Source organism: Macaca nemestrina, chromosome 3 (genome assembly GCF_043159975.1).
Source record: "Macaca nemestrina isolate mMacNem1 chromosome 3, mMacNem.hap1, whole genome shotgun sequence".
Lineage (NCBI taxonomy): Eukaryota > Metazoa > Chordata > Mammalia > Primates > Cercopithecidae > Macaca > Macaca nemestrina.
Window position 1 is genome coordinate 98,341,779 of NC_092127.1, and position 13,439 is coordinate 98,355,217.

Genomic DNA, 13,439 nt, shown 5'->3' on the forward strand with positions numbered 1-13,439 from the left:
CCCTACGCTCTCTCTCTCTCCTGTTGCTTTGTGAAGAAGTGCCTTGCTTCCCCTCAGCCTTCTGCCATGATTTTAAGTTTCCTTAGGCCTCCCCAGCCACACAGAATTGTGAGTCAATTAAACCTCTTTATTTTTTATATTACCCAGTCTCAGGTTGTTCTTTATAGTGGTGTGAAAATGGACTAGTATAGATACTATATTTACCATGTGGTCCCTGGTTATAATTAAATATTAATTCTCAAACCAATATCCATGTTACAGTGCTCATCTTTAATGATGTCCCTGTAACAATTGTGCCTTTCACTACAGCTCAATCTTTGGGCATTTAATCTTCTCACTCTGCATGTACACCCAACCACGACCTCTATGTACACAATTTATCCACATCCATGGCCTCTACTACTCTATGCTGGTGTGATGGTTAATACTGAGTGTCAAATTGATTGGATTGAAGGATACAGGGTATTGATCCAGGGTGTGTCTGTGAGGCTGTTGCCAATGGAGATTAACATTTGAGTCAGTGAGGTAGGAAAGGCAGACCCACCCTTAATCTGGTGGGTACAATCTAATCAGCTGCCAGCATGGCTAGAATATAAGCAGGCAGAAACATGTGAAAAGAGAGAGTTGCCTAGCCTCCGAGCCTACATATTTCTCCTGTGCTGGATGCTTCCTGCCCTTGAACATTGGACTCCAAGTTCTTCAGTTTTGGAATTCGGACTGTCTCTCCTTGCTTCTCAGCCTGCAGATGGCCTATTGTGGACCTTGTAATCATGTGAGTTAATACTTAATAAACTCATATATACGTATATACACACACACATATAGATGGAATATATATATATACACATACATATTCCATCAGTTCTGTCCCTCTAAAGAACCCTGGCTAATATAGCTGGTAATTACAAGATACAATTAGCTAATCCAGAATTATCTTCAGCTCTTCAGTATTCCAAGCTTCAGCTCTTAAGTATAACTACTCACTAAACATATACTCAATATTGTTCCACAGACACTCCAACTCAACGTCCTCTTCCACCACCTTAAGACTTCACTTCTGCCGATTTCCCCATTATCTTCCTATTTCCTAAATTAATAATCAGGAAGCCATCATATATGTTCAGCTGCTAACTCACTTTGAACCAAACCTGAAACCAAATTTAATCTCTACTTCTTCACTATTTCTTGGGCTTACTCCTCTCTATTCCATATTGACAGTCTAATTACTTGTTGCTTCTTACCCAAATTTCTGTAATTGTCTCTAAAGCGATTTTTCCTCTATCTCTATCATTTTCCCTGTTTGCCAGAGAGACTTTTCTAAGCAGGAATTAATTTTGTCACTTCCTAATTTAACAGCTAATCATCTCCTTCAGGAAGAAAATCAAAACTCTTCAGCATAGCGTAATGTACACTTCATTATCTGTTACTTGCTTATTTCTGGAGCTGCAATGTTTTTGACTTTCAACCTCCTCACAACTTTGTTCATTCCTGCAGCACTGAAATGCAATGTTGTTTCACATCTCCTCATTTTACACATGCAAATTTCTGGATGTGTTGCCTTCAACCCATTGTATCCTTCTCTCCCTTATAATACCACGTGCTCCAAGACACATCTCAAGAATTACTTTTTATTTCACTAGAAAGATTTTCCTTTTTGGCCGGGTGACACATCCCTTTGGGAATGCTCCATAGCATCCATATCATACATCATTTCACGCAATACTTAAAGTGTTGTTTGCTTGTTCCCCAACCTCACTGAACTACTATTTTGCTGTTGTTGTTGTTGTTGTTGTTGTTGTTGTTGAGAGGGAGTTTCACTCTAGTTGCCCAGGCTGGAGTGCAATGGCGCAATCTCAGCTCACCGCAACCTCCACCTCCCGGGTTCAAGCAATTCTCCTGCCTCAGCCTCCCGAGTAGCTGGGATTACAGGCATGTGTCACCACATCTGGCTAATTTTTTGTATTTTTAGTAGAAACGGGGTTTCCTCATGTTGGTCAGGCTGGTCTCACACTCCGGACCTCAGGTGATCTGCCCACTTTGGCCTCCCAAAGTGCTGGGATTACAGGCATGAGCCACTGTTCCCAGCCTCACTGAACTAGTTTTATTCTCTATTTGAGCATATAGTTTCTATTTCATTACCATATTACTAGCACCAAACATAATAGCTGACACATATAAGATGATCAAATTTGGCTGGCCATTACAATCTCATTTGTAATCCCAGCAGTTTGGGAGGCCAAGGAAGGAGGATCGCTTGAGCCCAGGACTTCAAAGACTAGCTTGAGTAAAACAGTGAAATACCATCTATATTTGGGAAAAAAAAAAAAAAAGAAGATGCTCAAATTCATGTTTCTTTCCAATACAATTACCAAATAAGCAGTATAAACATTAGTAGTATACCCATTTCTCTGAAATCTGGCACCCTTATCTGAGCTGACAAGGAACAGCAACAACAACAACAACAACAACAACAACAACAACAAAATCTAAAGGATTAGAGAAAACATAATACCTGTTTATTAATACCTGTTTATTCTAGTTCTCATGGTAGAATTTCTACTTCCATACTGAGCTACAAAGAATGTATAGTTCTTATTTATTTAGAGACACTCTGTTGAGTAGGCTGGAGTGCAATGCTCAATCAAGACTCACTGCAAAGTCCTAGGCTCAAGCAATCTTCCTGCCTCGACCTCCCAAGTAGCTAGGACTGCAGGCATGCACCACCACATCCAACTAACTTTTTTTTTTTAACCTTATTTTTAAAATTTTATTTTTATTGGTTTGTTATTATTATTTCAATAGTTTTAGGGGTACAAGTGTTTTTTGGTTACATGGATGAATTATATAGTGGTGAAGGCTAGGATTTCAGTGTACTTATCACCTAAATAGTGTACATTATACCCAACAGGTAATTTTTCATCCCTCACTCCCTTCACACTTGCCTGCTTCTAAGTTTCCAGTGTCTATTATATCACTATGGTTTTGCATACCCACAGCTTAGCTCCCACTTATAAACGAGAACATGTGGTATTTAATTTTCCATTCCTGAATTACTTCCAAGTTGCTGCAAAATGCAGTCATTAGTTTTTTTTTTTTTTAATAGCTAAATAGTATTCCACAGTGTGTGCCGTGTGTGTGCATATGTGTGTATATATATACACACACACATATACATACACATATATATACACACACACATATATATATACACACATGATATTCTGTGTCACCAAGACTGGAGTACAGTGGTATGATTAGCTTACTGTAACCTCAATCTCCTATGCTTAAAGGATCCTCATTCCTCAGCCTCTTGAGTAGCTAGGACTACAGGCATATGCTACCATGACTGGATAATTTTTTTTTGTGTGTAGAAATGGGGTCTCACTTTATTGCACAGCCTGGCCTCAAACTTCTGGGCTCAAGTGATCCTCCTACCCCAGCATCCAAAAATGTTGGGATTATGGGCATCAGCCACTATGCCTGACTTATAATACCACATTTTCTTTATCCATTTATCAGTTGATGGGCACTTAGATTGAGTCCATATCTTTGTAATTGTGAATTATGCTGTGATAAACATATGCATGCAGAAGTCTTCTTGATATAATGATTTATTTTCCTTTGGGTAGATACCCAGTAGTGAGATTGCTGAATTTAATAGTAGATGTACTTTTAGTTCTTTGAGAAATCGCCATACTATTTTCTGTAGAGGTTGTACTAATTTATAGTCTCATCAGCAGTGCATAAGCATTCCATTTTCACCATTTACCACATCCATGCTAACATCTATTGTCTTTTGACTTTTTAATAATGGTTATTCTGGATAAAGTGACTTCTCATTGTGGTTTTAATGCTCATTTCTGTAGAGGACTACGTGCTCGCAAACCAGGCGTTCCTGATAAGTCCTGCTCTTGCAAACGAAGCAGGGCGTTCCCGATAAGTCTTGCTCTTGCAAACGAAGCAGGGTGTTGGGGGGTTGTTTATGTGTAAACATCTTGAAAATCCAGAAAGTCAGGGAAAGGTCAGAAAAACAACAATGTGTCTTGTGACTTGGCAACATTCCACAGACGACTGTATAAAATAAAGCAGAGCACGCCATTCGAGGCGGCCGCCATGTTTGTCTTGTCTTGTGTGTTCATTTCTTTGTTTAGGAAACACGCAGACCCCAACATCTGGCGCAGCAAGCAGGGTCCGTGGCTCCATGAGAGCAAGGAACCGGAGGGGGAACACCCCAGACAGGTAAATAAAGAAAGGGGGACCCACAGGAAAATTATGGGGAATTCCACCTCTCTGGCCTCTGAATATTTGTGGTTACTCCAGGGACTGTTGATGTCTATAGGAGCAGAAGTTAGTTAAGGAACATAAGCCTTTGAAGTGATTGTTTGCCCATGTTGAACAACATTGTTATTGGTTTCAATATCAAACCAAAGTGCAGTTAAATCGAAAGGAAAGGTTATAAGTGGTTAAAGTACTGCATCGAGCTCATCAGCGAGGGCAAATGATGCCTCTGACTTTGTGGACTTTGTGTGTAGTTCCATTACTCAGGCATTAGAGTTACTTGAAACTGACTCAGAGCATGGCGATACTGCCACAGGAGGTGAGGCATCTGAAGCTTTAGAGCGGAATGATCCTAGAGAGGAACATATTTACGCCCCAGTTGTTGAGGACAAGGAATTGGAAAAAGAGCTAATGCCTCCTTCATCTGAAGGAAATTCTGATCTGCAGCACATTTTAGAGATGTTACAACAGTTGTTAAAATTGCAAGGTACCGCTGCTCCTGTTTCTCCTATCTCTCCGCCATGAGCCTTCCCTGTTACCTTCCCTTCTGCTCCTTTGGAAAAAGATTTCCCTTTGCCTCCACCTCCAACCTCTTTGCCTATGTCAGGTCAGGTTTTCTCTGTGCCTCTTCCTCCTGTAGGAGAAAAGAAGGAATCGAAGGAAAAGGATGATTTTGAGGAATTAGATTTATTCTCAATAACACGGGCTGCTTTTGGCCCCAATGCTCAGTTCCCAAACGGTGGCCAGGATGTGACTTTTACAGCCCTACAATTTAAATTTTTGAAAGAAATGAAAGCTGCAATTTCTAATTATGGACCTCAGTCACCGTTTGTTCTTGGCCTTCTCGATTCCTTCTCTTTAGAACATATGATGATTCCTATTGACTGGGAAACGTTGGGACAGGCTGTCCTTGATTGTTCACTATGGCTTCAATTAAAAAGTTGGTGGTGGGAGGAAGCAAGAGTACAAGCTAGAAAAAATGCTACCCAAAATCCCCCAGGACCTACTGAAGAGCAGCTTACGGGTTCAGGACAATACGCCACTCTTAATGCTCAGGCAGGCCTAGATGATATTGCTCTCACTCAGATTAAAGCCTTGTTTATAAAAGCGTGGACTAAGGTTGAAATAGCAGGTAAAACTTCTTTATCTTTTGTAAAGATCCTACAAGGAGCCACTGAGCCATAACCAGATTTTGTAGCCTGTCTTCAAGACGCTGTATTAAAGACTGTAGGTTCAGGCCCTGCTGCTAAAATTCTTTTGGATACTCTGGCTTTTGAGAGTGCTAATCACAAGTGCCAAAAATTGCTGCGTCCTCTAAAAGCTAGTGGAGCTGATTTAGCCGAATACATTCAGGCTTGTGCAGGTGTTGGAGGAGCTATTTACAATGCTCAATTGTTTGCTGGGGCACTTTCTAAGGCTTTAAAAGGCAGTTCTAAACAAGGTATATGCTATCAATGTGGGAAACCTGGTCATTTTAAAAAGGAATGCCAGAAAAAATTAGGTTCTTCTGCTCTAAAAGGAAAAAGGTTACCATCTGATATGTGTAAACGATGAGGCAAGGGTTGACATTGGACCAATGAATGCCGTTCAAAAACTGATAAAAGTGGGAATGTATTGTCACCCCTCTCGGGAAACAGGAGCCGGGGGCCCACAGGCTTGGGGCCCCAACAACTACAATGCAGGCCTACCTCAGTACCCAGTGAGCAGTGACTTACAACATCAAGGAATGACCTCGAGTCCTCCTTAAAGACATCTTACCCTACCCCAGTTTCTCAGCTTTATGCTGCCACTGAGCAGAGTGCCGCTGCTGACCTAGCTATTGTCCAACCTTATACTTTATCTCCTAATGGAAGAATATATAAGTTGGCTACTGGAGTGTGTGGTCCTTTGCCAAAGGGACATGTAGGACTTTTACTAGGTCGAAGCAGCAGCGCTGTGCGGGGGTTATTGGTGGTCCCAGGAATTATTGATCCTGATTTTACTGATGAAATCCTTATTATGGTACAAGTCTCACAATTTATGCGCCTAGAGGCAGGGGAACGTATTGCACAATTGCTTTTATTGCTTTTTTTTTCCTTTCTTATCTAGAGATGTGTCTCGTCAAGGAGGTTTCAGTAGTACTGGGAAAACTCTTTTCTGGGAAACTTTAGTTTCTGATCAAAAACCTTTATGTTCATTGCAAATTAATGGGATACTTTTTGACAGATTAGTCGACACAGGAGCGGATGTATATAATAATGTTTGGCTCAATGACCTGATCATTGGAAAAAGAAACAAGTATCAGTTACTCTATCCGGCCTAGGTACTGCTTCTATAGTCTACCAAAGTGTTGAGCCCCTGAGCTGTGTAGGACCTGAAGGACAACAAGAAAAAGTGTTCTTTTATATTGTTCCCATTAATATTAACCTTTGGGGCCGTAATCTTTTACAACAATTTGGTGCCTTTTTAAGCATTCCTCATATTTCTTCAGCTGCCAAAAATATGATGTTCAAAATGGGCTACAATCCTTTAAACTCTTAGCCACTGTCCACAAGCCTCAAGCTTTACAGTTGAAGTGGAAAACTACAACTCCTGTTTGAGTGGAACAGTGGCCATTATCTAAAGAAAAACTTAAGGCTTTAAAGAATTTAGTTAAGGAACAATTGGCCGAGGGGCATATTGAACCAAGTACTTCTGCATGGAATTCCCCTGTGTTTGTCTTGTCAAAAAAAAAAAAAAAAAAAGAAAAGAAAAATGGCACTTATTAATTGATCTTAGAGCTGTAAATACTTGTATTCAACCTATGGGGACTTTATCCCCTGTAGCAGAAGAAGAATTGTCATTTGTAGAAAATAGAATTAGTGAAGCTCACCTTGATTATATTGCATCCAATCTTTCACTTTCGTTGCGTCTTTTTCATACTCCCCATTCGCCAACGGCCGTTTTACACCAAGATAATAATATTCTGGAGTGGCTATTTTTGGCTAATAAAGCCATTAAAAAAATTCACCCATATATTGATAAATTGGCTAAATTAATTATTAAAGGATGACATCGAGCTCGTCAGTTGCTTGGTGCTGACCCTATAAAAATTATTACCCGATTATCTAATCAATACATTGAATCTCTATTGGATATTCATAAGGGTTGACAAGTGGCTTGCGCTGAGTATACTGGTTCTTTTTCTCAAAATAAATTATTTGCTTTTCTGCAACAATATTCTTTACTGCCATATAATCCTATCTCTTACACTCCAGTTAAAGGTCCCACCTTTTTTACTGAGGCTTCAAGCAATGGAAAGTCTGGATACTGGACTTCAGACAATTCAAAAATTTCTCACTATCCATTTGAATCAGTACAACAAGGAGAACTTTTTGCCATTCCTATGGTTCTACAAGACTGGCCTATATGTAATTAAATATATTTCTCAGACTTCTTTACCATTATTTCCTCAAACTCCTTTACAAAAATTATTTTCTTTATTATTTGTAACTCTTACTTCCTGCACTGCCCCCCTTTTTATCACTCATATTCGTTCTCATTCAGCTTTGCCAGGACCTTTATCTTTTGGCAATAGTCAGATTGCTTCTTTACTTATTGGCAGTGTCCAGCGGGCTCAGGATGAGCACCAACTACATCATACTAATAGTTTAAGATTACAACGGCAATTTTCTACAACACGCCGTCAAGCCCGAGCTATTGTCAGAGCCTGCCCATCTTGTGCTCCTATTATTGCACCTTTTTTAAGTCCAGGTATTAATCCTTGAGGCACTCAACAAAAATCACATTTGGCAAATGGATGTAACTATGTTCCTTCCTTTGGTCGTTTAAAATATGTTCATCATACTATTGATACGTGGTCACATTTCCAGTGGGCTACACCATTACCCTCTGAAAAGGCTGACTCTGTTATTACTCATTTACTTACTTGCTTTGCAGTTATGGGAGTCCCTGCTGAATTAAAAACTGATAATGCCCCTGCTTATTGCTCTCGCAAATTGGCTGCCTTCCTCTCTTTATACCATATTCATCATTCCACTGGTATTCCATTTAACAGTCAAGGTCAAGCAATTATTGAAAGAGCCAATGCTACCTTAAAATTACAACTTTTAATACTAAAAGGGGGGATGGGTAAGATTCCCCAAAACATCAAATTCTGAAAGCCCTTTTTACTTTAAATTTTCTCAACCGTTGGCACCAATTACAGCAGTCTGCAGCAGTGAAACATTTTCAACAGCCTTTAGAAAAGCCGCAAAACAGTAATCTGTGGGTGTATTATCCTTCATTACAAGGGAAATATTTAAAAGGAAAAGTTTTACAATGGGGCCAAGGCTATGCTTTTGTCCGTACAGGTGCCGGAGACGAGTGGTTTCCATCTCGATGGTTGAAACAGTGCCATGGCGAAGAGGAGCCGATCCAAATAGTTCCTGAAGGAATTCCAGGAGCTAAATCTGAGCGCTCAGAGAGCATTCACCTTCGGAACTCGACGTGTGGAGCACCCGACATGGGGACAACTGAAACAGTTAAGAAGCTGAAGGGGTTGTTCAACAAGCTGGGCAGCCCAAAACCCCACTGACTTTATTCCTGGCTATGCTGGCCGTAGTAAATTGTCAGGTAATAGCTGGAGAATTTACATGCTGGGTTTATATTCCTTTTCCACCCGTATATCAAGGTGTGGCCTGGGGAGACAGAGAAGTCCCCGTATTTACTAATGATACTGCTTGGATGCCATCGCTTTTTTAAACCAGGATCCTGAATTAAACACTGGCACAGTAAATAGTTCATATCAATTTGGGGTTGAAGTGTTACCTATATGTCTTGGGGGTAGTCCACATTGTCTGCATCTTTCTCACGAGGCTTGGGCTGTTCGCTATAACCATAGTCATATCTCTGCCTTTACTATGATTATTGTGGCTCAAAGTTTTAAGTATAATCATACTGCAGTACTTAATGAAACTCTGCCAAGTACATTATCTTTATGCCCTATCCCTGATGTGTCCAGAGGTGTTTCCCAACTAGAGTGGACTAGATGTAGAAGTAGTGGGCCACGATTGTTGTTAGAAGTAAAAGGGAAGAGTCGTAAATACCTTGTTACAGATTGGAGTGTACATGGAGATTTTCAGACTAAATTCAGCCATGTCAACCTGCTTTGGCATAAAGGTAATCGCAGCATTTCTGCAGATGACAATGAAACTATTATTTGGCATGATGGTGGTCTATCACCCCCTATGCCACATTTGGCTAATACCTCACAAATACAAGGTCATATTTGGAAGTTGCTAGCTGCTGGTAAACCAATGTTCACTTTCACGGGAAGCATGTCCTTAAATCTTACTAATATTGCTAACCCTTTCCATATATCTTTGCATCGAAATAGTTCTAGATATGTTATTGCATGTGTAAGAAAGCCTTACTTGTTGTTGACAGGAATTTTTAAATGGGATAATAATACAGGGGTAGTTAACTGTACAAACAATTGTACATTCTTAAGTTGTATAAATACTACTTGGTGGAATAATAATTGGAATGAGTCTCATTCTGATTTATATATACTAACAGCCAGGAAAGAAACCTGGCTACCTGTAAACTTAACACGTACTTGGAGTGAATCTGCTGGGGTTACTCAAATTTACAAGGTTATGCAAGATCTTGTCCACTGCAGTTGGATGGTTGGAATCGTCGTGACCGCAGTGATAGGACTTGTAGCAATTGCTTCCACCGCCGCTGTTGCTGGATTAGCTCTACACCAGAGTATACAAAATGCAGAATTTGTGCAACAATGGCATGAACAATCACATTTGTTGTGGCAGCAGCGAGACATAGATGCTCATTTGACTGAACGAGTGGATAATCTGGAGCAAGTGGCTTCTTGTTTGGGAGATCAGCTAACAGTTTTGAATACCCAAGCTTTGTTGAAATGTGATTGGAACATTACCCAATTTTGTATTACTCCTGTTCCTTTTAACAGCACTGTACATAACTGGACTGAGATAAAGAGACTTTTAATTGGTCATAATAATCTTTCCCTAGAAATACAAGAATTAACACAGAACATTTCTGAAACATTTCACAATCAGTTACCATTGCTGACTGGTACAGATTTGATGAGTAGTATTGCACAAAGTTTGACGTCTTTGAACCCTATGAGTCCTGTAAAAACTTTGCTGACCTCTGTTTCTAGTAATGTATTGATTGTTGTTCTTGCCTTTGTCATTTTCACAGTCTGCTGGAGATGGTGCCAAAGGGCAAACACCGAATCCCAGCGAGCCCAACATGTAATGATGGTTTTAAAAGAAATTCAAACTTGTAAATAAGGAAAGGGGAAATGTAGAGGACTACGTGCTTGCAAACGAGGCGTTCCCGATAAGTCCTGCTCTTGCAAACGAAGCAGGGCGTTCCCGATAAGTCCTGCTCTTGCAAAGAAGCAGGGGTTCCCAATAAGTCCTGCTCTTGCAAACGAAGCAGGGCGTTGGGGGCTTGTTTATTTGTAAACATCTTGAAAATCCAGAAAGTCAGGGAAAGGTCAGAAAAACAACAATGTGTCTTGTGACTTGGCAACATTCCACAAACGACTGTATAAAATAAAGCAGGGCGCACCATTCGAGGTGGCCGCCATGTTTGTCTTGCCTTGTGTTGTCTTGTATGTTAATTTCTTTGTTAAGGAAACACACAGACCCCGACACATTTCCCTGGTGGTTAGTGATGTTGAGCATTTTTTTCACATGTTTGTTGGCCATTTGTATATTTTATGTTGAGGAACGTCTGCTTATGTCATTTACCCACTTTTTAATGGACTTATTCATTTTTTTTTCTTGCTGATTTGAGTTACTCATAGATTCTGGATATTAGTCCTTTGTTGATGTACAGATGACAAATATTTTCTCTCATTCTGTAAGTTGTCTGTTTACTCTGTTGATTATTTCTTTTGTTGTATAGAAGCTTTTAAGTTTAATTAGGTCTCATTTATTTATTTTCCTTTTTGTTATATTTGTTTTGGGGGTCATAGTCATAAATTCTTTACCTAAGCAAATGTCCAGAATAGTTTGCCTTAGGTTTTTCTAATATAATTTTTATGGTTTTAGGGCTTAGATTTAAGTCTTCAATCTATCTTCGGTTAATTTTTGTACATGGTGAGAATAGGGATCCAGTTTCATTCTTCTACATCTGGGTATCCAATTTTTCCAGCATCATTTATTGAATAAGTTATTCTTTGCTCAGTGTATGTTTTTGTTGGCTTTGTCAAAGATCAGCTGGCTGTTGTATTTGGCTTTATTTCTGGGTTCCCTATTCTGTTCCAATGGTCTATGTATCTACTTTTATGTGGGTGCCATGCTGTTTTGGTTACTATAGCCTTGTAGTAAAATTTGAAGTAATGTGATGCCTCCGGATTTATTCTTTTTGCTCTGGATTACTTTGGCTATTTGCATTATTTTTTGGTTCCGTATACATTTTAAATTTTTTTTTCTTAATTCCACAAAAAATGATGTTGAGGTATTTTGATAGGAATTGCATTGAATCTGCAGATTGCTTTGGACAGTATGGTCATTTTCACAATTTTGATTCTAACAGTCCATGAGCTTAAGCATAGGATGCATTTCCATTTATTTATGTCATATATGATTTTTTTCATCAGTGTTTTACAGTTCTTATAGAGCTCCTTCATCTCCTTGGCTAAGTATATTCATACGTTTTGTTTGGCTGTTTTTTGTTTTTGTTTTTGTTTTTGTTTTTTTCTGTGCTAATGTAAATGGGACTGAGTTCTTGATTTGATTCTCACCATGGTCATTATTTTGCCCAGAAACTTTTAAAATATTTTGTTGAGATTGGGTTGCTTTATGTTGGCCATGCTGGCCTCGAACTTCCTACCTTGGCCTCTCAAAGAGGTAGGACTACAAGTGTGAGCCACCATGCCTGGCTCAGTTTGTAGTTTATTAATATCTCTTTTCATTTGCTGACAACCAGCTTGACTAGGAGGGAGATGCTTATTAGCTCTTTCTGTTCCATCTCTTTTACAGTAGTCCAACTTCTTCCCCAAATCATAGGTACTATGGACAGGGATTATACTCATTTTTAATACTTATATTTCTAGACTCTAAATATCACCATTAATGGTAAAAGGTTTTACTTGCTCTATATTGCAAAGGAAATATTAATATTAGCATATTAGGAGGCAAGTAAGATAATAATCATGTTGCTTAGAATCAGAGAGATACAGGATCAAATCCTGGATGCTACAAGTAACTAGCCAGGTAGTTCTGTGCTAGTTACTTAACTTTTTTAGTCCCAAGGAAATTTCTGTGGAGGTTGGTGATAACACCAAACTATAAACCACCTTATGACAAAAACTCTATTGTATTAGTATTTATATTACTAAAGTCTTACATAACATGTCACTTAAGAAAAGTTAATTTTGTTCATAAAATAAAATGTCACAGGTTGGTTCTCCAGGAATCAGATGTATTTAAAGGTACATAAAGTTTATTAAGGAAGGGAAAGGAAAGGAAATGTGAAGGAAAAAAAAAAAAAACAAAAAAAAACGAAGAAGAAGATTCAGGCAGGATTGAGCAGGGGATAGTCAAACCTTGATTCATACTAACGAATTCTCTATCAGCCAAAAGAGGGGCTCATAGCTAAGATTTCCTGTTACAGAAATCCCCATGTTGAGCGAAAGTGTGTTGGCTCTTGTACCACTCCCTTGTTCAGTCATTGGTTGGGGAGTACCTCATGAATAGCTAGATCTCAGCCACTACCACCTTACTCAGCCTTGGTTTCAGATCACCCAGTGATGAGCTTGAACTTCATCTGGAGAGCTGAGGCTGACCTTTGTAAATGCTAATGCTGTAGTCGGCTAACTACACTCCTGGAAGCTCGTCAGTGAGTCCTTTATTGAGATGGGATCTGAGATTTGGCCTATATCTACAATTATTTTTGTTGAACAATTAACAACAGTATTTTTGTATTAATTAACATTTTGTTAATTAAATAGTTTAAAGTAGAACATTTCCCTATTTTGTAGCTAGTAGGAACTGCAAAGAAACTTGGTTTTCCAAAATTATGCTCCTTTAAATAATTCTCCAATTTTATTCCCGGGAAAATTTTTGAAGGAGTTCACAATCTCACAACATTAAACTGGGTAGATGTTAATATATCATTTACATTAATCTATGGAACACATATGAAAT

General features: G+C 39.1%; 1 protein-coding gene across 25 annotated transcripts in view; it reads right to left on the minus strand.

The window, feature by feature from the left end:
* Positions 1 to 13,439, minus strand: part of LOC105479621 (coiled-coil serine rich protein 1) — a 1,449,255-nt gene that overhangs the window by 769,780 nt on the left and 666,036 nt on the right. The window contains exon 8 of one of the 25 annotated variants that reach the window (XM_071092595.1): positions 4,843 to 4,912. The exons of the other annotated variants lie outside the window; for them this stretch is intronic. Within the exon in view, the coding sequence (XP_070948696.1) occupies positions 4,877 to 4,912 (36 nt within the window). The 3' untranslated portion in view covers positions 4,843 to 4,876. Of the gene's footprint in view, positions 1 to 4,842; positions 4,913 to 13,439 lie in introns of those variants that run through there. 25 annotated transcript variants of the gene reach the window in all.